Source organism: Drosophila montana, unplaced genomic scaffold, assembly GCF_035044405.1.
Source record: "Drosophila montana isolate Dmon_TW-CO22-7 unplaced genomic scaffold, ASM3504440v1 contig_3733_1, whole genome shotgun sequence".
Lineage (NCBI taxonomy): Eukaryota > Metazoa > Arthropoda > Insecta > Diptera > Drosophilidae > Drosophila > Drosophila montana.
This window is the reverse complement of record NW_026998620.1, coordinates 6,504,943-6,529,167: the sequence shown is the minus strand read 5'-3', so window position 1 is coordinate 6,529,167 and position 24,225 is coordinate 6,504,943. Positions and strand designations below refer to the sequence as shown.

At 42.7% G+C, this 24,225-nt stretch overlaps 5 protein-coding genes across 6 annotated transcripts; 3 read left to right on the top strand and 2 right to left on the bottom strand.

Annotated features, from left to right (window-relative positions):
- The first annotated feature begins 66 nt into the window (after positions 1 to 66).
- LOC135436331 (WD repeat-containing protein 3) lies at positions 67 to 3,067 on the top strand. Its single transcript, XM_064693905.1, has 2 exons — positions 67 to 297; positions 356 to 3,067. The coding sequence occupies exons 1-2, from the start codon at positions 140 to 142 to the stop codon at positions 2,994 to 2,996; spliced, it is 2,799 nt and encodes a 932-aa protein (XP_064549975.1). The 5' UTR covers positions 67 to 139; the 3' UTR covers positions 2,997 to 3,067.
- LOC135436335 (stabilizer of axonemal microtubules 1) lies at positions 2,998 to 5,757 on the bottom strand. Its single transcript, XM_064693909.1, has 4 exons — positions 5,549 to 5,757; positions 4,495 to 5,488; positions 3,442 to 3,904; positions 2,998 to 3,378 (listed from the first exon to the last, which is right to left on the bottom strand). The coding sequence occupies exons 2-4, from the start codon at positions 5,437 to 5,439 to the stop codon at positions 3,320 to 3,322; spliced, it is 1,467 nt and encodes a 488-aa protein (XP_064549979.1). The 5' UTR covers positions 5,440 to 5,488; positions 5,549 to 5,757; the 3' UTR covers positions 2,998 to 3,319.
- A 2,264-nt stretch (positions 5,758 to 8,021) lies between these two features.
- Positions 8,022 to 20,775, bottom strand: l(3)05822 (lethal (3) 05822). Of its 2 annotated transcripts, XM_064693908.1 has the most exons (5): positions 20,262 to 20,775; positions 9,235 to 10,691; positions 8,921 to 9,178; positions 8,701 to 8,831; positions 8,022 to 8,639 (listed from the first exon to the last, which is right to left on the bottom strand). In XM_064693908.1, exons 2-4 carry the CDS (start codon positions 10,684 to 10,686, stop codon positions 8,703 to 8,705), a joined length of 1,839 nt encoding a protein of 612 aa, XP_064549978.1. In that variant the 5' UTR covers positions 10,687 to 10,691; positions 20,262 to 20,775; the 3' UTR covers positions 8,022 to 8,639; positions 8,701 to 8,702. The 2 variants fall into 2 exon arrangements, with proteins under 2 accessions (XP_064549978.1, XP_064549977.1); XM_064693907.1 differs by having other exon boundaries at positions 8,022 to 8,831; positions 20,262 to 20,774.
- A 163-nt stretch (positions 20,776 to 20,938) lies between these two features.
- Pcmt (Protein-L-isoaspartate (D-aspartate) O-methyltransferase) lies at positions 20,939 to 22,297 on the top strand. The gene is made up of 4 exons (XM_064693913.1): positions 20,939 to 21,233; positions 21,322 to 21,458; positions 21,534 to 21,938; positions 22,011 to 22,297. Exons 1-4 carry the CDS (start codon positions 21,179 to 21,181, stop codon positions 22,092 to 22,094), a joined length of 681 nt encoding a protein of 226 aa, XP_064549983.1. The 5' UTR covers positions 20,939 to 21,178; the 3' UTR covers positions 22,095 to 22,297.
- Positions 22,298 to 22,520: 223 nt separating this feature from the next.
- On the top strand, positions 22,521 to 24,078 carry mia (meiosis I arrest). The gene is made up of 3 exons (XM_064693912.1): positions 22,521 to 23,368; positions 23,430 to 23,599; positions 23,658 to 24,078. Exons 1-3 carry the CDS (start codon positions 22,613 to 22,615, stop codon positions 24,055 to 24,057), a joined length of 1,326 nt encoding a protein of 441 aa, XP_064549982.1. The 5' UTR covers positions 22,521 to 22,612; the 3' UTR covers positions 24,058 to 24,078.
- Positions 24,079 to 24,225: the final 147 nt, after the last annotated feature.

Below are 24,225 nucleotides of genomic sequence, written 5' to 3'. Positions count from 1 at the left end.
AAGCTGTGCCGCACGCGACAATTATCGATTACTGTCGGTATTTTCAGCCAAATTTAGGCACGCTCTACAATAACATTGCAAACACGTGCAGTACGCGCGCGTCTTCACCTGTTGTTTTTACAATATTTTAAATGACAAAATGGGTCTAACTAAACAATATTTGGCATATCGTGCCATAGATAGTTTTAACATAATTGCATCTGGTCGTGCCAATGTGAATTTCGCCGTGCTTGAGAAAAGCGAGGGACGTTTTGTTGCAGCCCCGGCGGCTGAGAATGTTATCATTTGGGATTTGCGGTGAGCATGTGGTATTCCCTTACAATATTTATCAGTTAAAAACTGGCACATCTTGCAGTATGGGCGATCGTAAGTTGACGCTACGCCGTGAGAAACAAGAAGTTACCGCTTTGCGTGTCTCACCCGATCATCTGCATATTGCCGTGGGCTACGCGGACGGCGTGGTTCAGATTTTCGATCTAAGCTCTCAGACCTACTACGATGCCATTTGCTCTCTGGCGCTTCACAAGAATGCCGTCAGTGTGCTGCGCTATGATGTTCATGGTATGCGTCTGGTGAGCGGTGGCCTGGACACTGAGCTGGTCGTTGTGGATGTGGTGGAACAGGCGGGTCGTCAGCGCCTGAGTGGACACAATGCAGCCGTTACAGATGCACATTTCTTGCAGCGTCTGGTCGAACAGGACATTGTGGTGAGCTGTTCAAAGGACACACAAATCAAGTTTTGGAACCTGGAGACACAGTTCTGCTTCAAAACGATCGTCGACAATCGCACCGAAATTTGGGCGTTGGCTTTTGTAAACGACCTTATGGTTGCGGGCGCTGGGGAGAGCGGCATGAATGTCTACCGCCTGCGCAAGCGTGAAGATAGCTCGGCACAAACACTGGAGACAGCAGTCGAGGGCTTGACCATAGAAGACGAAGATACGATAAGTCCGTTGAGTGTCAGCAACTGCGGTACCATACAACGCGCTGGCAAAGGGCGCACGGTCAATTTGGTGGCCGATCCCAACGAACGTGTGCTGAGCTGTCACGGCACCAACGATCTTATTGAGAACTTTTACATATGCACCGCTGAGGAGGCCAAGCAGCGTCTGGCCAAGCGTCTGAAAAAGGCGCGCAAAAAGGCACAGGACGCTGCTGCGCCCGAGGAGGACGACGAGCATCTGTCTAAGGAGCTGTCGCTTAGTGATGAAATCAAGCGCCTTGAGAGCCTCAAAACGAAGCAGAAAATCAAATCAATCGATGTGCTGCTCGGTCAGAACAAAGAGCTGCGCGTCCTGGTCAGCTTGTCCAACAATAGCATGTGCCTCTACTCCCTGGAGGCATCGCTGAAGTCGCGCAAACCCACAGCGGCGTCGGCAGCGTCTACAGACAGCAGTGTCAAGCTGTTGCGCTCACTTACACGGCTGGGACATCAGTCGGAGGTGCGTTCCGTCTGCTTCAGCAACGATTCGTTGGCAATTGGCTCTGGCTCTGGGGATTCCTTCAAGTTCTGGGACCGGGATGCTATGCAATGCCTGCGCACCGTGCCCACAGATTATATACTCTGTTCGCGCTTTGTGCCCGGTGATCGCTATGCGCTGCTGGGCATGAAAAGCGGAAAGCTGTTCATTGTGGATGTGGGCGCAGCGGATATTGTTGAACGTATACCCGCACATGAGAGTGAGCTCTGGAGCATTGCTCTCTTGCCAGACCAGAAGGGCTGTGTGACAGGCAGCAGCGATACGACGCTGAAGATCTGGAGCTTTGAGCTGATCGATGCGGGCGAGGGCGAGGCACAAACCAAGGTGCTTTCGCTGCTGCACAAGAACACACTCAAACTGGAGGAGACAGTGCTGTGTGTGGCCATCAGTCCGGACATGAAGTACCTGGCCGTGGGCCTGCTAGATGCCACTGTCAAGGTCTTCTTTTTGGACACATTCAAGTTCTATCTGTCGCTGTACGGGCACAAGTTGCCGGTGCTTTGCATGGACATCTCCTACGATGCCACACTGATAGCCACTGGTTCGGCAGATCGTAATATTAAGATTTGGGGCCTCAACTTTGGTGATTGCCATCGTTCGATTTTCGCACACGATGATTCGGTCATGTCCCTGCAGTTCATACCCAAGACGCATATGTTCTTCAGCTGCGGCAAAGATGGCAAGGTCAAGCAGTGGGATGGCGACTCCTTTGAGAAGATTATCACCTTGCCCGGCCATATTGGCGAGGCGTACTGCCTGTCCGTGTCGCCCAATGGCCGCTATTTGGTCAGCTGCGGCTCGGATCGTACTCTGCGAATGTACGAGCGCACCGAGGAAACAATTGTACTGAAAGATGTACAGGAAGAGGAGCGCGAGCAACTGGAAAACGAGAAACTGGCCACCGGCGAGGATAATAGCGTGCCGCTATTGCCAGGCTTAAAGCTGCCCTCGCGCAAAACTGTTGGCTCCGAGCAGGCTGCCGAATCCATCATGGAGTGCCTGGAAATATCTAAACAATTCGAGCTGGAGGCCGACGAGAAGCCCGAGCTGCATCCGCTGATGCTGGCGCTGCAGGTGAAGAATCCAAACGATTTCCTGGTCACGACACTGATTCGCATACGCACCTCCGACATGGAGGAGGCGCTGCTGCTGTTGCCCTTCTCGATTGTGTGCGAACTCCTAGAGCGTCTGCCCGCGCTAATTACCCAAAGACCCGACGAAATCGAGTTGCTCTGCCGCGTAACCGTGTTCCTCTTCAAAGTGCACATGAAGCCCATTGCGGCAGCCAAATCCATGAAGTCCCTGCTCATAAAGCTGCTGGGCCTGCTCAAGCACGATGTGCAGCAGCTGCGCGACACCATGGGCTACAATCTGCACGCCCTGGCGCTGCTGCAGACGGATGTGGAGCAGCGCGAAGGTGTCCAGCTGTTCCGGGACGCCACGCTGGCGCGTCGCAAGCAGGAGAAGAAGCGACGCGCGGCCGCCAAGCGGCGCATACAAATTCAAATGGTGTAAATACATTTAAGGATAGGACTTTAATTTTACCAGAATCGAATCAATAAAAATACATTTTATTGAAACACTGAGGAGCACTTGCAATTTTCGTTTGTACGCAGCAATAATAAACGCGGTGGGTTTTGGTTTGGGTTTGGTTTTGGTTTTGTGTATGTGTGTGGCATTTAAAATTGCTGGCAAAAAGTGTCCTCATTTGTATATGCGACCTCTTGTATGCTTGCCAAAACAGTTGGACTTGAAGATTTTGAAACGACATATAACATGAAACAATTAGGACGGGCGACGGTGCGTGTCGGCACGAGCAAGCAAAACATATTTCCGGTTCAACAAATGCCAGCCTTTGGATAGCAGCCGGCATCGGCGGTGCCGGGACCACAAGGACCTGCAATATCAAGGCATATTATTATTAAAACATTTGAATCGCTCCACCATACGCTACACTCACCGCCACAACGCTGAAAGGCACCCGGTGGTCCGTAGCTGAGCTTCTGTATGGTGCACTTCTCGATGGGCCCGCTCGGCCGGCAATAGGATGTATACCGCGCCCAGGGCAATGGCTCCTTGGGCTGGACGCAGTTGGGCAAGTAGCTCAGCTTGTATGTGGTGCAATTCTCCATTGGTCCATCGTTGCGACAGAAACCCTGCCGCGGCCTGACCGCATCCGGTCTTGGGAAACAGGTCACATCCACCGGCATATACGACAGCTTGTTGACGGTGCAGCGCTCCATTGCGCCGCTGGGACGACAAAACGCTGTCAGTGGCATTATGGGCGCACGGCGCACATGCGGCTTCGGCACAAAGTCATGCTTCTGCGTGGTCATCGCGTACAAGGGTCCATCGAAGCGCAGCCCATTCTCCATGGGCCGTATCGGCGGTGTGCGCTCCGTGCAATTGGGCTGGTACGACAGCTGCAAATGGGACGATCAATTTATTAGATCCACAATATGAAAGACAGTTACAGATGGATGAAACCGACTCGGCAATACACTGCTCATACAGTGGAATTAAAGATTAAAGAATATTCGGTCAATATTAGATGGATGTCATTAATCTAACTCTGAAATTTTCAGGAGATTTTAAAACTTTTAGGAATGTGCAAAGGGGATAGGGGAGCAATCGATCGTATAGATCCGGCCCAAGCAAATGAATAAACAAACGGATCATTGAGATGCCGCCATGGACTGATTCACCTTCGATCTACCTGTTAGGCACAACGGATGTGCAAGCCACTCCGAGGCTTGGATTAAACATGAAAGGTTGCTAGGTAATAAAATTAAGAGATTTCACAGATCAAACGGAAAGTAAAGTACCAGGAAACATGGCTTTGGCTTCTCTAAGCTGGCGGAAAGTGGAAAGGATTAGTATTAAAGGAGATGTACCTTCTTATAGCATGCAAATATTATGCCAAATACCTGCAAGCATTAGAAGTATATTCACCTCTCTCATGCTCTAAGTCTAATATAAATATTTATATATGCATCTATTTTTGTATACGCACCTTTTGTACGGTGCACCTTTCCAGTGGACCGGTGGCTCTGCGGAACGTGTCTCGCGGCATAATGGGCGCCGGCTTGGTGCGGGACGCATCCACGGGCCGATAGCTTAGCTTGTAGACAGTGTTTGCGGCGCCGGCATCGTTGCCCAGGAAGCGCAGTGTGTTCATTGGGAGCATCGGGGCAGTGCGTCCGGCATTGCAGTTGGGCATATAGCTGAGATTGTAGGTGGTGCAGACGTTCTGATAGTTGGGCGGCACGCAGCGCACCTTGTCCGCCCAGGGCGTTGGCTCTCTGGGCGGCAGGCAGACCGGCATGTAAGATAGCTTCTGTATGGTGCAGCGCTCCATGGGGCCCGCGGGCTTGCAGTAGTGCGAATTCTGTGGCATTAGCTTGGGCGGCGGATTCTGGCACACATCGACCGGCATATAGCTCAGCTTTTGTATGGAGCAGCGCTCCATTGGCGCCGTCGAGGAGCAGATGGCGACGCGCGGCAAGCAGGGTGCACGCTTGACATTGCCCTTGGGAACGTAGTCATGTTTCTGGGAGGTCATCGCGTAAATGGGACCTTCAAAACGCAACCCGCTCTCCATGGGGAGTATGGGCATGGTGCGCGAGGCCGGACACGGCGGCATATAGGACAACTTCTGTACGGTGCACTTCTCCATCGGAGCCGTGTTGGCACTGATATGGTTGCACGGACGCACAGGACGGGCGCGAAGATTGTCGCCACAGTTGCCATAATACGAGCGCCGATAGACGGTGTCCGTGTCCAGCGGAGCACTGGAGCGCATAAAGTGCGATTGTGGAATTATGGGAAGTGTGCGCGCCGGCTGCTGGTAGCAGCAGCCGGAATAATCGGCGCAGTCGCATGGCTGGCAAGATGCCCCGGGCGGGCAGGATGGATAATCAACGGGCGCCTGGCACGGATCGCACGACGGATCACCCATAGTTGCCCGTCAGCGCGAAATATTAAGTCCTGGCTTTCCCTTATATGCTCTTAAGTGCAAAGGACAGCCCGTGGATTATTTGGCTAATCTTCTTGTTCCGCCTACTTACCTGGATGGGATTATCTATGAACCAAAGTGCGTAAGATACACTTAGAAATATACGAAAAACAAAAAGAATTGGCAATTGTTAAAGGAAATAATTTTGTTTGCTCCGAGTACAGAATAATTATTACTGTATTGTTAACACATCCGAAAAACGAAATAAAAATTTTGCTTTGACATTCAACGACGAAGGTTTTACAGTTTGTAATGCAGAAGCATATCTAACAAAACCCAGACATCTAGAAGTCCGAGTCACAGCCTACTTAGCTCTACGATCTGAAATATATCACATTCAAATTCAATTGTGGGTAAACTGATTCAAAAAAAAAAGGATTCAAACTTTGCCATGAGTGCTTGTTTTTAAAAGCCTTTTAATTTTATAAAATGTGACTCCATTCGCAGGCTGTGCTTCTTTTTCCCATAGGGCTTACATCATGGGGAAATGTGTTCTTGTTTAACTTCGGTGTTTATTGTCCGATCTCTATACATTTATCAGCGAATAAATATTTTATCTAAACATGCATGAATACCCAAGACGAAAGTTAAACATTCACAAATGAATTTTTCAATTTTGGAGATATGAAAGTATTTCCGGATGGATTTCATAATGGCGAGGCTTTGAAGTAAACTTAAAGATTTATAGGAGGATCTAAATCGTAGTATCCAAATGATGCAGAACGACCAAGAATATATATAATTTATGGTGTCAGATATGTTTTCGGTCAAGGCCGGATATCAGTTAATTATATAAATATATTTCTCAAGGCAGTCACGTCCTAAAGTATTTGGTATTTGTTAAAAATTTTTGCCTTCGTTCATTCTATAATTGATATGAACTAAAAGAAAATACTATTTTCGAGTCCCAGGCTAAACGAAAGATATTTCAGGCACAAAAGCATAATTAACGAGAAAATAATAATAAATAGCCAATTAATACTCCGAGCAATTAATATTCCCGTAAGTGTACGAAAAACAAGGTGATTTCCCATTAAATGAAACAATATAGGTTAGCGAATATTTGAATATTTTATTTTGCGGCTTCCTTTGGTCGAAACAGCACGCTGCCGAACCCATAATTCAGATGGTAGCGTCTTTTCCTCAGCACCTCGGCTGAGTGGGAATCGATGGACAGGGCCAGTTTCATGGTCGGACCCCTTTGGGCGCGATGCAGGACGCGCCAGTCGTGGACATCGAGTCCCTCATTTTGGCCATCGATCAGTCGCAGCGTGTACTTGACTGAGGTGCTCTCCAAGGCCGGAAAGAGGCCGACGAATACCTGATTGAAGGGCACCTCCGATTCCGGCATGACTTTCAGGGACGCACCCTCCCAGGGTCGCAACCTGGTGTCCATGGCCATTAGCCAGTTAACGGTGCTGACGTCGTTGCATCTTACAGACATCCAGCCCTGCCGAAACGTACAGCCCGAAAATCCGGGCTTCATGGAGCCCTCGTTCTGGCGCTGTACGAGATCAATAATACTTTTCTGCACCGCGTCCAACTGCGGTGTAGTCCACAATTCGCTTGGATAGTCACCAGGCAGAATAGCCACGTTAAGATTGACTTTTTCGTGGCTCTCGGCATCAGCCTGCTCCATGCCCGATAATCCGCTTCTGCCATAGACAGGCGGCGTGTCGACGGGTGGAATGGCATTCCTGGGAGCGACTCGTAGCACGGGTGCGCCGAGTCTTGCGTGAATGGGTGTCCGGCCGACTTGTGTGGCAGCAGGCACTGATCGCACCGATGAGGCAGGTATTTGATCAGGTATTCGTGCAGGTTCTGTCCAGTCCGTGCCAGTTCTCCTGGGCCCTGAGTAGGGTATGTTCTCGGCCCGACTGCAGATGCGCTCCACGGCTGATTGCTCATCCGGCGGTTCCATCCTGCTGACACTTTGCGTCGCTGTTTTGATCCTCGGCGTATGTGGTTTACGCGGATTTATTGGATTCATTGCCTGCACTTTGGCCTCCTCCACGCTCAAGCCCGTTTTGAGTAGATAATGGAATCGCTTGCGGGCAGCGCCGCTGAAGCGAAAACGATCTACGCTGTTTTTTTGGTTTGTTCGATTGTTGCTTGTTTGGTTAATTTGTTGATTGTTTAAGTTCATAGTTTGGATTCCCACGAGTGCAGGGGTCGGGCAGGTCAGCCGTGACATAGCCCCCAGTATCACGGCAAGGCATTTAATTACAACCGGAGGGCGCCAGGTATCCGGAGGTCACCGTTCGAAGACAGCATTCACGCAGCTGCCATTCAGCCCGTTGGCACGGTTACGACTAACACCAGGGCTTGCGGGTTTTATCGAGTTGTCCTCTCTAGATCCGCCATATTTAGTCAAAAGCAGTAGCACCTCGGGCAGGATGTGGCATGCTAGCCACGTATGGTCGGTCTTAGGCAATCTGACTGCCTCTGCCTGCGACTGTGTGTGTGTTTGTTGCCGGAAACACAGTCCGCAGCGCTTCGCTACCATATACTTGGAAGATTTCCGGTTCGATTTTCATCATTTTTATTCATTTCAGTTCATCCTATCTTGATATATTTATGTTTAGTCGGCTGATATCTAGTTAATCCCTATTTCTTATATGGTAATCTTTTTTAAATAGCACTTGATACGTATTTTAATATATATATATTTTAAGATTTTGCATCAATTGGAAATGGTTAATGTGCCTAACTAAATAGCTAACTAAATTAGACGACGAAAAAAAGTGTGTATAATTGAAAAATTTGTTGTTTTTGTGTTTTGTTTTATACAATTATATAAGGATCAATAGATCATCACGCGAATCATTTACACACAATCGAATACTTGGAATAATCTATCAACATGTAAATTACATTAACAATTAAATGAGAAAAACAATTATTGGATCTTAAAAAAGTTGTCGCGCATTTTGATTTGGTGCTGTAAAACTGTTTTGTAAAATAACTCTTAAGCTCGAGACATAAAGCACATTTAGCATATTTATATATAATTAATTGTGTTGCTTTGTGGAGATGTGTGTGTTGGTGTGTGTGTGTGGGTGTGTGTTTGGGTTACCAATAGGAAATACAATATGTTTCAGTTCCAACGATATTTGCTGCTTCTTTCTTATCGACATATATTCCTTGTATATAATTTAAACATAGTTGCTATTTTCTGCTTCATAATGATATTTTCAAATATACCTTCACAGCGTGGGTAGATTGTCGGGCACATACTCTAGGAAATTAGCCGGGAACTGGCCCTGCCGTCCATCCACCTCGCCGTACAGCCAGTCCTCGTTGATGCGATAATGTACGCTCACCAATTCGTTTTCCTGCAAGGCAAAACATTCAACATCGAAATTATTATTCAACGAACGGATTTGGACAATTTGGAATAGGCCAATCGCAGCTTTTAACTTACTCTCAAAGCAAGATCTCCCTCAACCTCACCGGGGAAATTGTACAGACAACGAGCAGTCGGCAACTGTTGTTGTTGCTGTTGTTCTTGTTGCTGGGACTGTGTGTGCGCTTGAGCTGGATCTGGATCTGCTGCACTTCCGTTCAATGGCACCTTGATTTCCACATAGTTCACCGGAAAGAGGCCCACACAGCCGGAACGTGTGCGTCCGCGATACCATTCTTCAGTCGGCTGGTCCAGCAAATATATTCTCTCATTTTCCTGCAAGCAAGCATGTTTAAAAAGATTGCACTAACTCAATGCACTGAGATATTTACCCTGAAACTAAGGTCCCCCTCCTCGACGCCATCGAAGTCGTAGAGCGCAATGGCATATGGCTGCTGCGTCTCCTCCACGTAGCCAGAGCTGCCATTGCTCAATGCCAGGGCGTCCACTTTGCCCGTTATCACATCCAGCAGCGAGATGTTGCCAGAAGCAGCTGAGGTAGCGGCTGCCGAGAGCGGCGGAGGAGCGCCCTTGGGCATCGGCGGCGAGGGTGGTGTGTTGTAGCCGGCATAGGCAAATGCTGGCGGCTGGCCAATAAACGGTGGCGGCTTGGGCGCCTTGGGCTTCTGCGATATCTTCGGCTTAATGATGGTGGGCATGGTCAGCGATTGTGCCGGCGGCAACAGACTCTTGCCGTTGCACAGCGGATTGTCCGAGGTGCGTGCTGTGAGTTGAGGCTGCATTTGGCGCACGGGTGCCGCACCAAAGCTATCGACGGCTCCGCTGTAGATGCTGCTGTCGACCGCCTCCCAGGGATCCACCAGCGGACTCTGTGTGGCAGGCCGCGAGCGCGCATGATAATCATCCTCGAAGCCGCTCTCCGGCTGTGAGACGCTGCCATTGTTGGGCGAACTGAAGTTGCTGTCCGAGCTGAAGCTATCGACGCTGACGCAGTCGCTGTTCGATTTCTGTGTAAAAGTGGGCGATGAAGGCGGCGAATCAAAGCTGATCAGCTGCGCCTCCGTCTCACGCTGGCTGCTGCTGCTCGAGCTTTTCGTTGTACTGGTCGTTGTACTCGCCGTGTTCCACGCCGCATTCCAATCGTAAACACTTGCGCTACTCGCGTAGTTGCTGGAAGCAGACGCGGCTGCAGTTGCCGACGCAGTCGTCGTCGTGGAGGACACGGCATGCCCGCTGCTCAGGCCGTAGACGCGACTCTGCACTGCGGCCTTGGAAGCAGCGGCCGTTGCCGTTCCCGTTGACTTTTTCCGATGGAAAATGTTGCTAATGATCCTGCTGCTGCTGCTGCCACCGCTGCCACCACCACCACCGTTCCCACTGCTCAAGCTAGCTAGCTTTCGACCATTTATCTGAACTTTGGGCGGTGGCGGTCGAGGCGGCGGCATTTTCTTGCAGCTGTTGCCATTGAAAGCCGCGCCGGCCGCATCGAAGGGCGCATCGTTCCAATTGGTTGCCGGCGTATAGCGCGCTTGGGGAAATTTGCGCGTTATGCTGGACCCGTTCATGCTGCTCTCCACATCAAAGTAGTTGTTGTTGTTGTTGTTAGACTTCTTGTGCAGAGGATTCTGCTGCACTGCGCCCTTCGGTGGCGGCGGCAGCTTGATGCTCAACTTCTGTAATCCGCCATGCGACGCCTGTTGCTGCTGCAGATGCTGCTGCTGCAGTTGCAGGCGCAGCTGCTCCAGACTCGCATTCGCACCAGCCGCCGCATTCTGGCCACGTGACACCGGCGGCGCTGGCGCTGGTCTCGACGGTATGGTCATGCTGCCTGCAATTGCAAGAGGGCAAGACAAAACAATGAGCGAAATGTGGCAAAACTTAATATCAACAAGATGTGAATAAGTGTTTGGATCTGGGCGTGGACGCACTCGACTTAACCAGAGATGTACACAGTACTTTGTTGAACACATATTTTTTGACATTTACCCATAAATTTCTTTTAGTTAATAAGTATATTAAAATGTTATATTAAATAAATGGCAAATGGTCAGCCAGATCGAATTAATGATTTTTTAGCTGCCAAGCATAACTAATCCGAGTGGAGAATTCTAAACGAATACGATATAAACTCTGATTTAGCTGTCGTATTTTACGAGTTTGTAATCCTTCGAGTTCATTGAACTAGGGTAAAATGTATTTGCATTATCTCTAACCTTTCAGCCTTAGAGCTTTAATCTTAGAGCAACGATTCCTACAATCAAACTGTTTTATGCTGTTCTCACAATATGCCCAGAGTATTGCGCAGTCGGTTACATACGACTGCAACGTTTTTGCTAGGTAGAAGCTGATGTTTCTGATAATAAATGCATTTTGGGTTTATTCCCATGTTTATACAGCATTAATAAGTAACAAATGACAAAACTCCAGAGATTCCCAATGCAAAGGAACTCGTTAACCCTTTTATAATTATTAATAAAATGTATTCTAATTAAACATTTGTTTAAATTAGCAACGCCTCAACGATTCATGAATTGACAATGAGATCATAGTCAACACTTGTGGGAAAATGAATTTATGAATTGGAATTGATTTATGTAATTTTCAGTAGGCTCCATAAACGCAACAACAGTCGATTTTTTTTTATCAGCGAAACATTGAATTATCTTTTGATTCTCATTTCCGCTTACACAACATACTAACCCGAATTTTTGACATAAATTGAACGATAACTGGTAGATTATATAACGTATAGTTTAATTGCTTAATGTTTATATCAAATTGCACCACATAAATGTATCTTGCAATTAAAATTCTTTTGGGTCTGATCTGAGCTGAAGTCGACTGCCGATTAATTTGAAATAAACAAATATAATTGTTGTTCCATTCGTCATAACAAGAGCACAAATCAAGAGTGGAGAAAATCTTAAAAAACAATAACAAATCAATCAATCAACAGCTGATTGGTCGTTTGCAGATTTTACGATTCAGCTGAAAAAATATAAATACGATAAAAGGTTTAAGTTTGCTAAAATTTACGTAGTTGAATTGCAAATCATGAATTGAAACGAAAAATCCCTCGCAGACGCCCACAAAAAAAAATTGCGGTCAGAAAAATAAAGAACGAAAACATGTCGGAAGTATCCCACTGGCAGATACCCTAAGCCCAGCGCCAAGCTGTCCTGAGAGGCATTTTGACTTCCTTCTAAACACAAAAATATCTGCCTTAAAGAACAATCGATATTTATCGATTTTATCCAAATGCGTGAAGTATTCTCCGAGATCCAAGCGTTTACAGAGAACGACAGGCGAACATGGCTATATCGATTTAGCCCGTTCTGATCAATATATACTTAACGGGATACCAGATACTTCCACCCGCAAGTGTGGAAAAATCGCGAAAAACGTTTGTATGCAATTTTTTTGTTTACCATTCGATGGGCCTCAAACTTATTTTCAAAGATCTTCGTTCAAATTCATTTAAGGGGTGTTTCACACTTTTCGAAAAATCCATTACTCCTTGGTAGAAATGATTGTCAAAGATTTGGTGGGTGACGTTTCGCCATCAAATTCATCGCCAAAGATCTATATGAACATACATTAGAGACGCGTTTCTCACTTTTCGCAGAATCCAAACTTCTTCGGTAGAAAAGGCGATTCAAAGATTTTTTGGGTGAAGTTTTTTAAGTGGTGTCCGATTTGCTTCAAACTTATTTTCAAAGCTCTACATAAGAATTTAATGAATACGTGTTTCAGCGATTTGGGAAATTCCACCCGCAACAGTGGTAAATTGGCGGAAATCGTTTGTATGAAAGGTTTTTGTTTACCGTCCGATTGGTTTCAAAATCATTTTCAAACCCTTTTGAGAAAATTGATTTCATACTTGCCACGGGCAAGGCCGGGTTATACACGCTAGTAATAAATATAAGAAAAGTGGGTGACATTTAGTGGGTCTCTATTTCCAGTAAACTCCCATTTAGAGGTTGACAATGATGAGAGCGTATTTCGGTGACCGGCACCTCCCGGAACGGGTTGGCGCAGTGAATAAAAATTTTAAGTGATTGTGCTAAAAACAACAACAATAACAACAACAAAATAATTCATATTTAAGCGCTTCGATAAGAGGCGGCAAGCGGGCTCTTATCAAAACAAATACACATTTATATATATATATGTGTATGTATTTAAAAATAACAAAATATTTTACGCAGCGAATAAATGTTGCTATTTTGTTTAATTCATAAAAAATACATAAATATATATAGGCATGCATTTGGCATGCCATAATGATGATTATTGACCTCCAGCTGGGAGCAACAGCGTCATCAACAACTGCGAATTCCCCAATGAGAATTTTTGTGACAAACAGTCGTCCGCCCAGTCTCGACTGTCAAGTCTCTAAAGATTATATATGTATGTATGTATATTGTATCTATGTAGGCATTCGCCCCATAAGTTATTGATATCTGTCGCTGGCGCCTTTAGAAATCGTTGTAGCTGCAATATGTGTGCCACACATGTTCTTTGCTCTTGTTTCGTGGCGTTGCATATGCCACAATTTTGTATGCCTCCGAGTTGCTTTCTGTTCAGGAAGTGGACACTTGACATATGCCGCAGCAATGTTGAACACAAACATCGTATGCAAAAGGTGTCCAAAGGGAATGCCAAGCATTGAAGAACTCAATTCAGGTCCAAGTGGCAATATGGCATCAATTCGAACGTTCATTTTATACACTTTTAGTGGGTATTAAGGGTTTCACACGAAGCGTGTAACGCCTTGAAGCAAGACTCTCTTTAACATAAGACGTGCATGGATTCCCGATCAGGTGGGCGTCCAACTGTATTAATAGGTTATAGGTCAAGTTCGCCTCGAGTGGATTACTGTGGATCGTTGGAAAGCTGTTGGCTGGATTCCATATTTTTGCAAGGGTATTTAACGTTCGACCCATCAAAGCTTACATTTTACTTGTTTATCTCGAGTGAACAAAAGACTCGGAGATGCTCAAGAATGAATCATATACGCTTTAATCTATTGAAACATATTTTTTGTGCACATCACAACGGGACTTAAAATAAAATATGCACATATTCACAACCCAAGCTTGAAGCAATCTTTTTAAAAACCTTTCATTTAAAGGCGTTAGCAAAATACAAAAAAATGCAAAATGTATGTAAATTTACGATGAAACTTTAAAGAATAGTCAAAAAGTATACCGTTTCGAATATGTTTTCACCCAGCCTCACAATATCAAAAAAAAATGGGTCATTGAACATCTTCGGTATTCATTGTCCGATCCAAACGAAGTCTTTACATGCAAAATTGCGTTTTTTGGGATGAACGTGAATAGATATCCAAAAAGATAAACATACTGGAGCTTGCATAAGTAACTAGCTTTTATAAGCTCCAATATATACTCAATGACGGGATATCAATATCGCCTTTTATCCATTCCTTGGAAACGTTCGATGATTTAATTCAAGCTTGATTTGAAGGCAACAAGAATATATACATTATGGAGCCGGAATTGACTCGTTTTCTTTTTAACATTTAAAATTTTCAAGGTATAAAAACAATAAAACAAATTATTAACTACGAGATACCACGTTAGTTAGATTCACATAACTAGCATCGAGCTACCATTCCAAAAGCTCGAGCTTTCGATATTTATTGATAAATTTTAAATCGAATTCCTTGTCCCTTATAATTCATACAGTCGACTCGGCTGCTTTATGGAATGGGTGTTGCCACCGAATGCCCCTTTTAGGGATTTTCAATGTTTGCAGGGTATAAAAACAGAAAAAGTCAGTATTTTGTTTACTGCAAATGAGGCACAAATTGCAAACACGCTTCCCGCCACAGACGAGCAGCAACGTGCACTCGGAACTCACAGAACCAATCTAATTAAAATCACCTTCTGAAGGGTAGTCTAAACGTGTAGCTACATGTGTGGGTGGTGGGATGGCACCTAACCACGTAAACTGCACTTGTTGCAGGTGCATTTGGATTTTCGGGCCTTTCCTACTAATTAAATCAATGTGTTTGCTTGACTGTAGCCCTGTTTTCCACCTCAGAGCAGATGTAATTCCCGTATTTGCTTACGTTAGTGGCCCAGCAACAATGCAAGCGTCTACGTCAATCGCAAAATACTTAAATTATTGCCTCCCATCAATTGCAGACAAATCGAAAGGCGATTAGAAAGAGCAGCAGCAAAGAAAGTGCCAGAACTATTTCCTGTGTAAACGCATTATTTGATTATAATTAAACACTATAAACTAACGATACTTATCGTAGCAAAATCGTAGTGCAAAACAGACAAATAGATATACAATTAGTAATAGATAGATGGATAGATAGAAAGATAGATAGATAGACAGATAGATAGATAGATGTACGTGCATTCTATGGCTTTGGTATTATTTTATTGTCTTATAGATATACACATTAGACTACAACTGTACAGTATTTAATCTACAGTATCTGAAAGATAGTTATTTGTATGACCTTGTCAAAGGATACATCTTAAATCCCATACAGAAAATATATTTTTTTTATCCTCGAACCCATTGAAAATGGGTAAAATGGGTACAATGTATTTGTCCAAATGCATGAAACAGGCAGAAGGAGGCATCTCCGACTCCATAAAGTATATATATATATTCTTGATCAGCAATAACAGCAGAGTCGATCTAGCCATGTCCGTATTCATGAACGCAAGGATCTCAGAGCCTATAAGAGCTAGAGACTTTAAATGTTGTACGTAGGTCCTCGCAGTGCCCGCGCAGTAAGAGTTTGTTTCCAATGATCGATAACTTCCCCCGTTTCCAAGCAATCGATAAGAATCGATATCAAAATCTCTTAGGTTTTAAGAGCTAAAGTCCCCAAATTTGACATTTAGCCTCATGAATAGTATAAACATATCAAGTAGCTTTCGTTTTATGGATGTCGCCAATCGGTTATTGGAACGTGTTTGGGGCAAATTGCAAGAATTCCTGTTCATTCCTGTTCAAATGACGGACCCAGCCGAATCGGAGCACTATATCAGATCGATGCCAAATGAGGAATCGGTCAAAATAAAGTTCTTGTATAAAAACTTTTATGTTTTTCAATATATGTGAACCAAAGCTACAAATTGTAAAGAGTTGTATAATTGATTAAATGTGCCTTAATTAATCATGGTTAACTAAATATGTTCTATATCTAGTTTGGTTTAATTTTTTGTTGTCTCAAAATGATGTCATCCTTATTATTGTTGCTTTGCATTAAGAGCGACATATTTATGCTAGATCAAGATCTTAATACTAGCTAGTTTCTTTATAAAGCATACATATATGTAATATTTCGATGCGACAACTACAGTAGTTATTAAAATGAACGACCATGGGCAAGTGCTTACATGGATACCATGAATACGATGTATATTTTTAAGTGTGTGCTTATGTAAACTGCTGTCAAAGTTTATGCATTCCTAAGGTCACGACTGGGCGTGTTATCAACATAGCCATTGTTAAACTTATGAATATATGAAGGGAGGGACGAGGGTTGAGTCTACGATTTTTTTCCACGAGTTTTTTTGTCGTTAAATTATTGCCGGCTACAACCGGTTGAGGCTGAGTCTCTGTCTGACATGCTGGCAAATTGTTCTGCGTGATAGCTTTTACTTTTGGAAAATAAAAAATGAAATTGCATAGAAATGACCGCCACACGTCAAAGGCATAACAATTAAAGTAAAAGTGCGGCAATCGACCCGAAAACTTGCCTCTTCTTTTTTCTACTATTTTTTATTATAAAAATGATATTCTTAACTTATTTCTTTGATTATTTTAAAATGTTGATCAATTAAATATAGCAACAATCAATACCTTAACTATAAAAATCCATTTATATAAGTCTCAATTAAGTCAAGTTTTTAAAGACGCATCACTTCAATTAATTAAATGTATTAGATACAGGGTATTCAAATCTTTTTATATTGGAATCGAACGATTTGCTTTGTGAGCCGCTGACTCAGATGAGGATGCGTGGGCGAAGCGCAGTCCAGTCGATGATTCTTATGGTCGCTTTATATACAAACTTATGTATGTCTGTAGATACTTGTGTCTATATGTATTAATCAAGAGCCGGGGACAACTTTTACTCATGAGCTTGACCACGCGCTTGCAAAGCTCTTACGAACAATGAGCGAAGCAGAACTCATTTGAACAAAAGAAAGTCATTTTCTAGCCAGATACGAGACACACACACACGCATAACTGGTTGCGAGTGTGACTCGTAAAAGCAATTCGACAGCGATAGCGAATCAACATGCATACGACAGAGTTCATGAACATTATCACAAGTTAACTCTTGAGAAAATACGAAACGAGTATTATTGATGAATGTAGCAGAGCAATTTGTTATGCTCTATTTAAGTATTGCATTTGATTTGTTTTTATTTGGTTTTTGCTTTTGGCAATTGCTGTCTATTCACCCAGTTCGACATTGCCTCAATTGGCAAAATCTAAATAGCACAACACAAGCAGAAACACACGAAATGATTATGACCTTGAGTTTTTATTTTAATTAGCTTAACAACAACAAAAAAACATAAAAGCTTTTAAAGTAAATCGAATAAAGGTTGTAAGTATACCATCAAATATAGTTTATTTCTTATCCTAAATGAGTTTTTAGTTTAAAATTTGTAATATACCAAGCAAAAATTTAAATGCTAATAGAGACTATGTAAATGGTATAAGGAAGTATATTTATTGTGGAAGTAAAAAAACGAGTTTTAAAATACATTTTTATGCTTTAGACATTTACCCACAACTTTTTGTTAGTAATTTTCAGTAAACGTTTTTAACCCCATGTGCTTAAGTTTTCATAAAATTTAAAACAGGTTCTTAGCTTTAGTCCACATATTTTGGCCCACTCGAATTCACATAAATTTACAAAGATACATACGTTAATTAAAATTAAGTTTCAGGAACGTGCTTCAACAGAGAGCAAAGCACACGTCTTTTTTGTGACATTCAAATGAAATTACAAAGAGAGAAAAGTTCATTCAATTTACATAAAAATTTGACTCGAATCGAAACAACTTTTTGAGCACAACTCGGGCAGTGAAATGCTTTGTTTGGCTCTGGGGTTAAAGTCTCTTCATTATAAAGATGGAAAGCATTTTTAAGAGATCAAAAACTCTTATTTAATGTATAATCTTTGTTGATTCCCCAACTAAATCAATATTTAAAGAGTGTATATCAAAATGAACACAATTTAAAATGCGACTCGCAACAAATTTACGCAAATTTTTTAGTTTGCGCAAATGTTTAAATATTTGCAATACAAAAATAGTTAACATTCAAACGTGCACGAATGTCACACAATTCCACTCTTGTCAAATCTCTACCTTTTCTCTTTCGGGTTGCCAATGGTGTTTCTGCGGGAAGCTCAGCACGAATGGAAGACAAATACTAATAAAAATCCATATACAAGATCTTTATGCGAAGGCGTGCGAAGCAAATGGCATAATCGATGTGACTTACTCGTCGGAAGCAGTAAAAGCCAAACACAAAATACAAAACCTAAAAACGTAAAAAACATCGAAGGAACAGGTTTTCTACTTTCTGATACCCTTGCTCGGAATATTCAATTCAATATTGTCATTTAACGTGTAACGTATTAAATGAAGCACTTTCGATTCCATTTAGATGAGGATACATATTTTAAATATTATTGCATATTATATATTGTCTATATACAATCTACCTTGATCACATTGCATGAAATATTTTAAGGAATGGAAGTGTATTAAAGGTTCGTTGATTTGTACTTCTTCTATTCATGTTCTTCCTCTCACGTATTTTTATTGTTTTCTCTTTGGCAAATCGTTTTGAATGCAACGTCGAGTAGTTTAGAATGAAAGAGATAAAGAGAACGGCAAACAATGTTTGCCTAAATTGCACGTTTAGTTCTTATAAGTGAAAATTATGTGATATGTATGTATGTATGTATGTATGTAAGTATATATGTATGTATGTATGTAAGTATGTATGTATGTATATATGTATGTACATACCATACATATGTACACATGGACAGCGAAACGGGCATTCATCATAGAGCTGAATTCTGCGCTCGCATTCATGCGTTGCAAGGCACTTATTGTCGCAATCTAGGTCAAAGTTGAACACTAAAGCTAATAGCTCGCATATGTATTCATGTATGTACATATGTATGTATATAGTTGTTGATTACAGAGGTGCAATGTTCCCTGGGATCTAAAAAAAATCCCTTAAATTAACTCAAACTAGCAGCGGGAAATATTGTTATCGAAATTCCTAAATTTATCGTCGTGATCTATGGTATTATTTTCTATTATTTTAATTCGTAAAAGGTGTTGCCCAAGTGTGGGGAGTGACCGACTAGGATACACCCTGCATAAATCAAAATATAACATTTTTAACTATCTTGTAAACATAACGTAAATGCACAGAAACATGACTCGTTTGTTGAAGCGGCCTAAGAATATACACACTTTATGGGTTCGAAAATGTCCCTTCGGTCTGTTGCACACATTTGCATCCATTTTAGCCATGGGTGCGAAGTATTAAAATGTATTTAAAATTCTAGCAAATATTGGAGAAAGCTTCAGCTTGCAAAAGACGCTTACTGTGCCCAGACTCATTATTTCTTGAAAAATAATTACTGATATGTACATTAGCCGCTTCCTGTTTTGCGGGAGAGAGGCGCTATCACAAGCGAAAGGCAACACAAGAAGTATTTCTTAATAATTACACACAACATTCCCCCCTTTGAGCACTTATCATGCCAGCTACCAACGAGCCACGCTCCGACTCCGACTCAGAATGGCCTCAAGGCGACTGCCAACTGACGCCGATCGAGTAAACTCAGTGAATTGGAAAGTGAGCGCAGAAGCTGGACGAACATACTGACATACGGACAGACAGACAGACAGACATGCAACACCTGCTGCTTCCGAAAGCGACAGAATGAAACTGAAATGTTTGCTGGAGAGAAAATGAGCACACACATGTCTACAATCGAAATCCTAGTGGACAACAAAATGCGCCACACACACGCATGTGACAATTGTTTTATCATTTATTTAAACAGAGCTACAAAACAAATAGACGGCAAAGCGAATTATGCAATGAACAATTGTTGTAAAATATGTATTTAACTCGTATTGCACACACCGCATTACAACAATGAAAACGATAAATATTGAATTAAATACATTCAGCCAAAGCGACCTTGATGCCAGTTTAATCAAGTAAATAGGGTGCCAAGTGAGAAAAGTAGGGAGCCAAATGGGTAGGCTTATGGCAATTACTAATTGTGCAGACGCTTTTAACTGTTTTTTATTAGCACTAGAATCGCAATTAAAATCGGGTAACTAACCTTTCGCTGATTTTGGCGTGACGAGTTTTATAGATGTGTTTTCGGTTTCTGTTGATTGTTGTTGATGCGCTCCAAATGTTGCGGGTTAACAAACAACTGCCAAGACCAGGCCTAAGACCAACGACCAGGCCAGGCCAAAATGACTAATACTCGCACACACACACACAAACACACAGCACACAAACTCACGCAATATCGAAAACTTTTTTGCCGCGCTCGCTCGTTTACCAAACTAGCCAAGAGATGTTGGTGTGCGTATGTCACAACTCAATACAACAACACAAAAGGAGGCAGCTGCAAAATGCAGTGCTATTGCATGCAGCTGCAGCACACGACAGCTGGATTGATTTCCTCACTTTACCACTAAACAGCGAGAACAATTACAAATTATTGTTATAAGTATACAAATAGTTAATGATTTAGCTGAATTGCAAATTTTTTTGTAGAACTAATTTCGTTTTTTACAGCAAAACTGCGCCGCGATTTGCTACTGTTGTTCGTTTTCGCTCGTTTGACAATCCGTTGCCAGAGTTGTATCAGTTCTCTAGAGATGTTGCTCGCGAATATCGCGTAAATAAATATCGATATGCAAATGGCTTACATTCGAAACAATACAATTTTGCCTGTAAATATGGTTGTTTTACTCATATATTTTAGAATCTAAAAATCTATTTCGAAATCTTAAGTGTACGTATCTTAACATGCTAGGTTAAAACTTTCGAGGCGTATTTTTAAAAAAACAACATACAATGCTATAGGCTGGTAACACTGTCATCCAGATGCATTCGGCTGCTACAAACAAAAACAAAAGCAACAACATCACAGACCATTAAGCCCAAACAAAAGCGAACAAAACGGTGAAAAAATCATATATTGTTAATATAATCAGGCTGGGCCTATTCCTGCGCACATATAGCATGGCCTGGCGTTCAGTGGGTGCAAACAATGCCGATCTTATACGTCAGCTACGAGGTAAGCATCCAACAAGTTCACCTAATCGACTTGTTCTAAATGTATGCAAATTTGTATGTACCTGTGTTTATAAATATATTTTGAATAGATTACGGCGTAATTGCAACAGACGCAGTGGCAAATGCAATGTTAGCTACAGATCGCAAGCACTACTCTCCCCGTAACCCGTATATGGATGCACCCCAGCCAATCGGCGGTGGCGTAACTATTAGTGCCCCTCACATGGTAATTTTGACTGATATTCCCATTTATACCAAATGATTTTGATGGGAACTCAACTCTTGTGATTTTTCGACTTAGCACGCCTTTGCTTTGGAATATTTACGCGATCAACTAAAGCCTGGCGCTCATGTACTTGATGTGGGCTCCGGCTCTGGCTACCTAACTGCCTGCTTCTATCGCTTCGTAAAGTCAAAGGGCGAAAATGAAAACACTCGCATTGTTGGGATTGAGCACCAGGCTAGTTTGGTGCAAATGAGCAAAACCAATCTGAACGCAGATGATAGCAGCATGCTGGAATCTGGAAACATGCTTATCGTTGAGGGAGATGGACGCAGGGGACATGCTGCTCTTGCGCCATACGATGCTATTCACGTGGGCGCTGCTGCGCCAGATACACCTACCGAATTATTAAATCAACTAGCTAACGGAGGTCGTTTAATAGTTCCTGTTGGCCCGGAGGGAGGAACACAGTATATGCAGCAGGTGTATACAGTTGTTATATATTGTTTCACAAAATTAATTGCTTAATATTGATTTATTTTTGTACATGTTTAGTACGACAAGGATGCCAATGGCAAAGTACAGATGACGCGACTAATGGGCGTCATGTATGTACCATTAACGGATTTACGTTCTTGACTGCACATTCTGTGGAAGGCGCTGGTCGTTATGCTGCTGTTTGGTTATGTGGTCTACCGATTATGGATATCTTATCATTAGCATTATCTCTTCCTAATATTAACAGCAAGCCCGTAAGCTCGAATGCTTCTTCCCATGTTAAACCAAATTATTATTTACATATATATTTAATAAACGCAATAAATTTATAAGTTTTCCGGAAACGATTTCAGATTTAATCCACTTAAGTTAAGGTTTTGTGTTGTGATAACAGTATCCAAATGCAATTGATCCGAGGTTAATATTAGAAGCATAACTATGTACATATTTAATATTTCAGCGTCTGCTACTTGAACCAAATTTTTGCATCTCTCAACTATCAAAGTGGTATCTGCTACAAAATAAGTCCATTGACAGCCAAACCCAACTGTCAAAACCATCAGCTGTTTGACGCACGTACTAATTTCTCAAGACAAACAATTAAATTTAGGCCACTTTTATTAAGAATTTGTTTAAATTACTTACTATCAAGTTTTAAAATGAAGTACTATTATGGATATATTCTGGATTCTATCAACGAAGACTGGAAACGTATATATACTGCAACGCTTTCTAGAACATCCTTGCAGAATATATCCAAGGTGTACATAGGAGAAACGTTGACTGGGCACATGATCCACACTGTGGCACAGAGTGTGCGCGAGGACATTAGCAAAATAGTTGTTGAGGCCGTGAAGTATGCGCGACGGACGCGTTCCTCAAAAGTGAAAATGGAGCACTTGTTATTTGCATTGGAGGAGCATAATATTAATTTGGACCTTCTACACCTGAATTACACCTGGCCGGAATCCGAAGATAAAGAGGACACCGTGTCGACGTCTCGAGTAATAAAACGAAAATATCAACTGCCTCTGGACACAGCTTCAATAAGAGGACGCTCATTGACGCCAGAGGCGAGAGCCCTTACGGCTCCAACAAGTGCTCCTAAGCACTGGCTAAAGCGGGAGCAAGTGTTGCTGATGGGAAACAAAAAGTTTCCCTTATCGAAGGAACAGCAAGAGTTCTTTGTACTGATCACAGAAACTTGCATGGGCATCTCCGAGCCAACACGTCGAGACGCACTACAGCGACTAAGTTTCGACTCGTCGCTGCAACCAATGCTGCCCAAGCTAAGTCTGTTCATCGGCGAGGCTGTCAAAGTAAACGTGGTGCAACAGAACTTCGCCCTGCTGTTATATTTAATGCGAATGGTGCACAGTTTGCTCGTCAATTCCAATGTAAAGCTTCAGAACTATGTGAGTTCCTAGTGTGCCAATAGCAATTGTTATATTTCATTTTTATGATTGGATTTTCCAGCTACATCTTTTCATACCAGCGGTGCTCTCATGTACCGTGTCACGGCAGGTTTGTGCCTTTCCGGCAGTTCAAAATCATTGGGCGCTGCGGGAATACGCAGCCAACATTATGGCCGAGCTTGTGAAGACTTTCGACAGCGACGACAATAGTATTATGCCAAGAGTTATTAAGTATGTCTCTTTAAATTTGACAACGATCGTATTGATTCCAATTCCAGTTCAATTGCAGTATTTATAAGGCTGGTCTTCAAAGTTCATCCTTAACAACGATTTACGGCTCTCTCATTGGGCTGAGCAAGATGGGAAAGTATGCGGTACGTGGCTGCGTCATACCACAAATCCGTGCTATATCCGCCATAATTGAAATGCATCTCACCAAGGAAGAATCCGATAATGATCTCAATAAACAAGCGGCGATTTACATACGGCATAGACTTTTGAAGATGTCTGCTCCAATTCTTAAAAACATGCATGAACCGCCTGATATTCTTGAGCAATATTCGCGAAAATATGGATTTCTAGGTTGTTCATTATATGATGCCGTTGTATTGGAACGTATTATGGATGATGTGGTTGAAGAGGTCGATGAGGAAAAGTTATCAGCCGAAATTGCCGCAATGGATTCCTAGTTCATAAAGCTGTGCAAAATATAAAAAAAAAATACATATAATATTGTATGCTATTTATTATTATAATTATTTTTATAGATTCAATAAGCAGCTCAATTTTCAAATAGCTTGACCGTTAAAGTGCTAAATCGATGGTAATTTTCGATTGCACCATCAATTTTATCGATA

What these genes read in the sequence shown, in the direction of transcription:
- mia (XM_064693912.1), top strand. Translation starts at nt 22,613, where the DNA reads ATGAAGTACTATTATGGATATATTCTGGATTCTATCAACGAAGACTGG. An exon ending in ATGTAAAGCTTCAGAACTAT is followed by an intron (nt 23,369 to 23,429) that starts GTGAGTTCCTAG and finishes TGGATTTTCCAG; the next exon opens with CTACATCTTTTCATACCAGC. An exon ending in ATTATGCCAAGAGTTATTAA is followed by an intron (nt 23,600 to 23,657) that starts GTATGTCTCTTT and finishes GTTCAATTGCAG; the next exon opens with TATTTATAAGGCTGGTCTTC.
- LOC135436331 (XM_064693905.1), top strand. Translation starts at nt 140, where the DNA reads ATGGGTCTAACTAAACAATATTTGGCATATCGTGCCATAGATAGTTTT. An exon ending in GTTATCATTTGGGATTTGCG is followed by an intron (nt 298 to 355) that starts GTGAGCATGTGG and finishes CACATCTTGCAG; the next exon opens with TATGGGCGATCGTAAGTTGA.
- Pcmt (XM_064693913.1), top strand. Translation starts at nt 21,179, where the DNA reads ATGGCCTGGCGTTCAGTGGGTGCAAACAATGCCGATCTTATACGTCAG. An exon ending in CTATTAGTGCCCCTCACATG is followed by an intron (nt 21,459 to 21,533) that starts GTAATTTTGACT and finishes TTTTCGACTTAG; the next exon opens with CACGCCTTTGCTTTGGAATA. An exon ending in GAACACAGTATATGCAGCAG is followed by an intron (nt 21,939 to 22,010) that starts GTGTATACAGTT and finishes GTACATGTTTAG; the next exon opens with TACGACAAGGATGCCAATGG.
- LOC135436335 (XM_064693909.1), bottom strand. Translation starts at nt 5,439, where the DNA reads ATGGGTGATCCGTCGTGCGATCCGTGCCAGGCGCCCGTTGATTATCCA. An exon ending in AAAGGTGCACCGTACAAAAG is followed by an intron (nt 3,905 to 4,494) that starts GTGCGTATACAA and finishes TCCCATTTGCAG; the next exon opens with CTGTCGTACCAGCCCAATTG. An exon ending in TGCCTTTCAGCGTTGTGGCG is followed by an intron (nt 3,379 to 3,441) that starts GTGAGTGTAGCG and finishes TTGATATTGCAG; the next exon opens with GTCCTTGTGGTCCCGGCACC.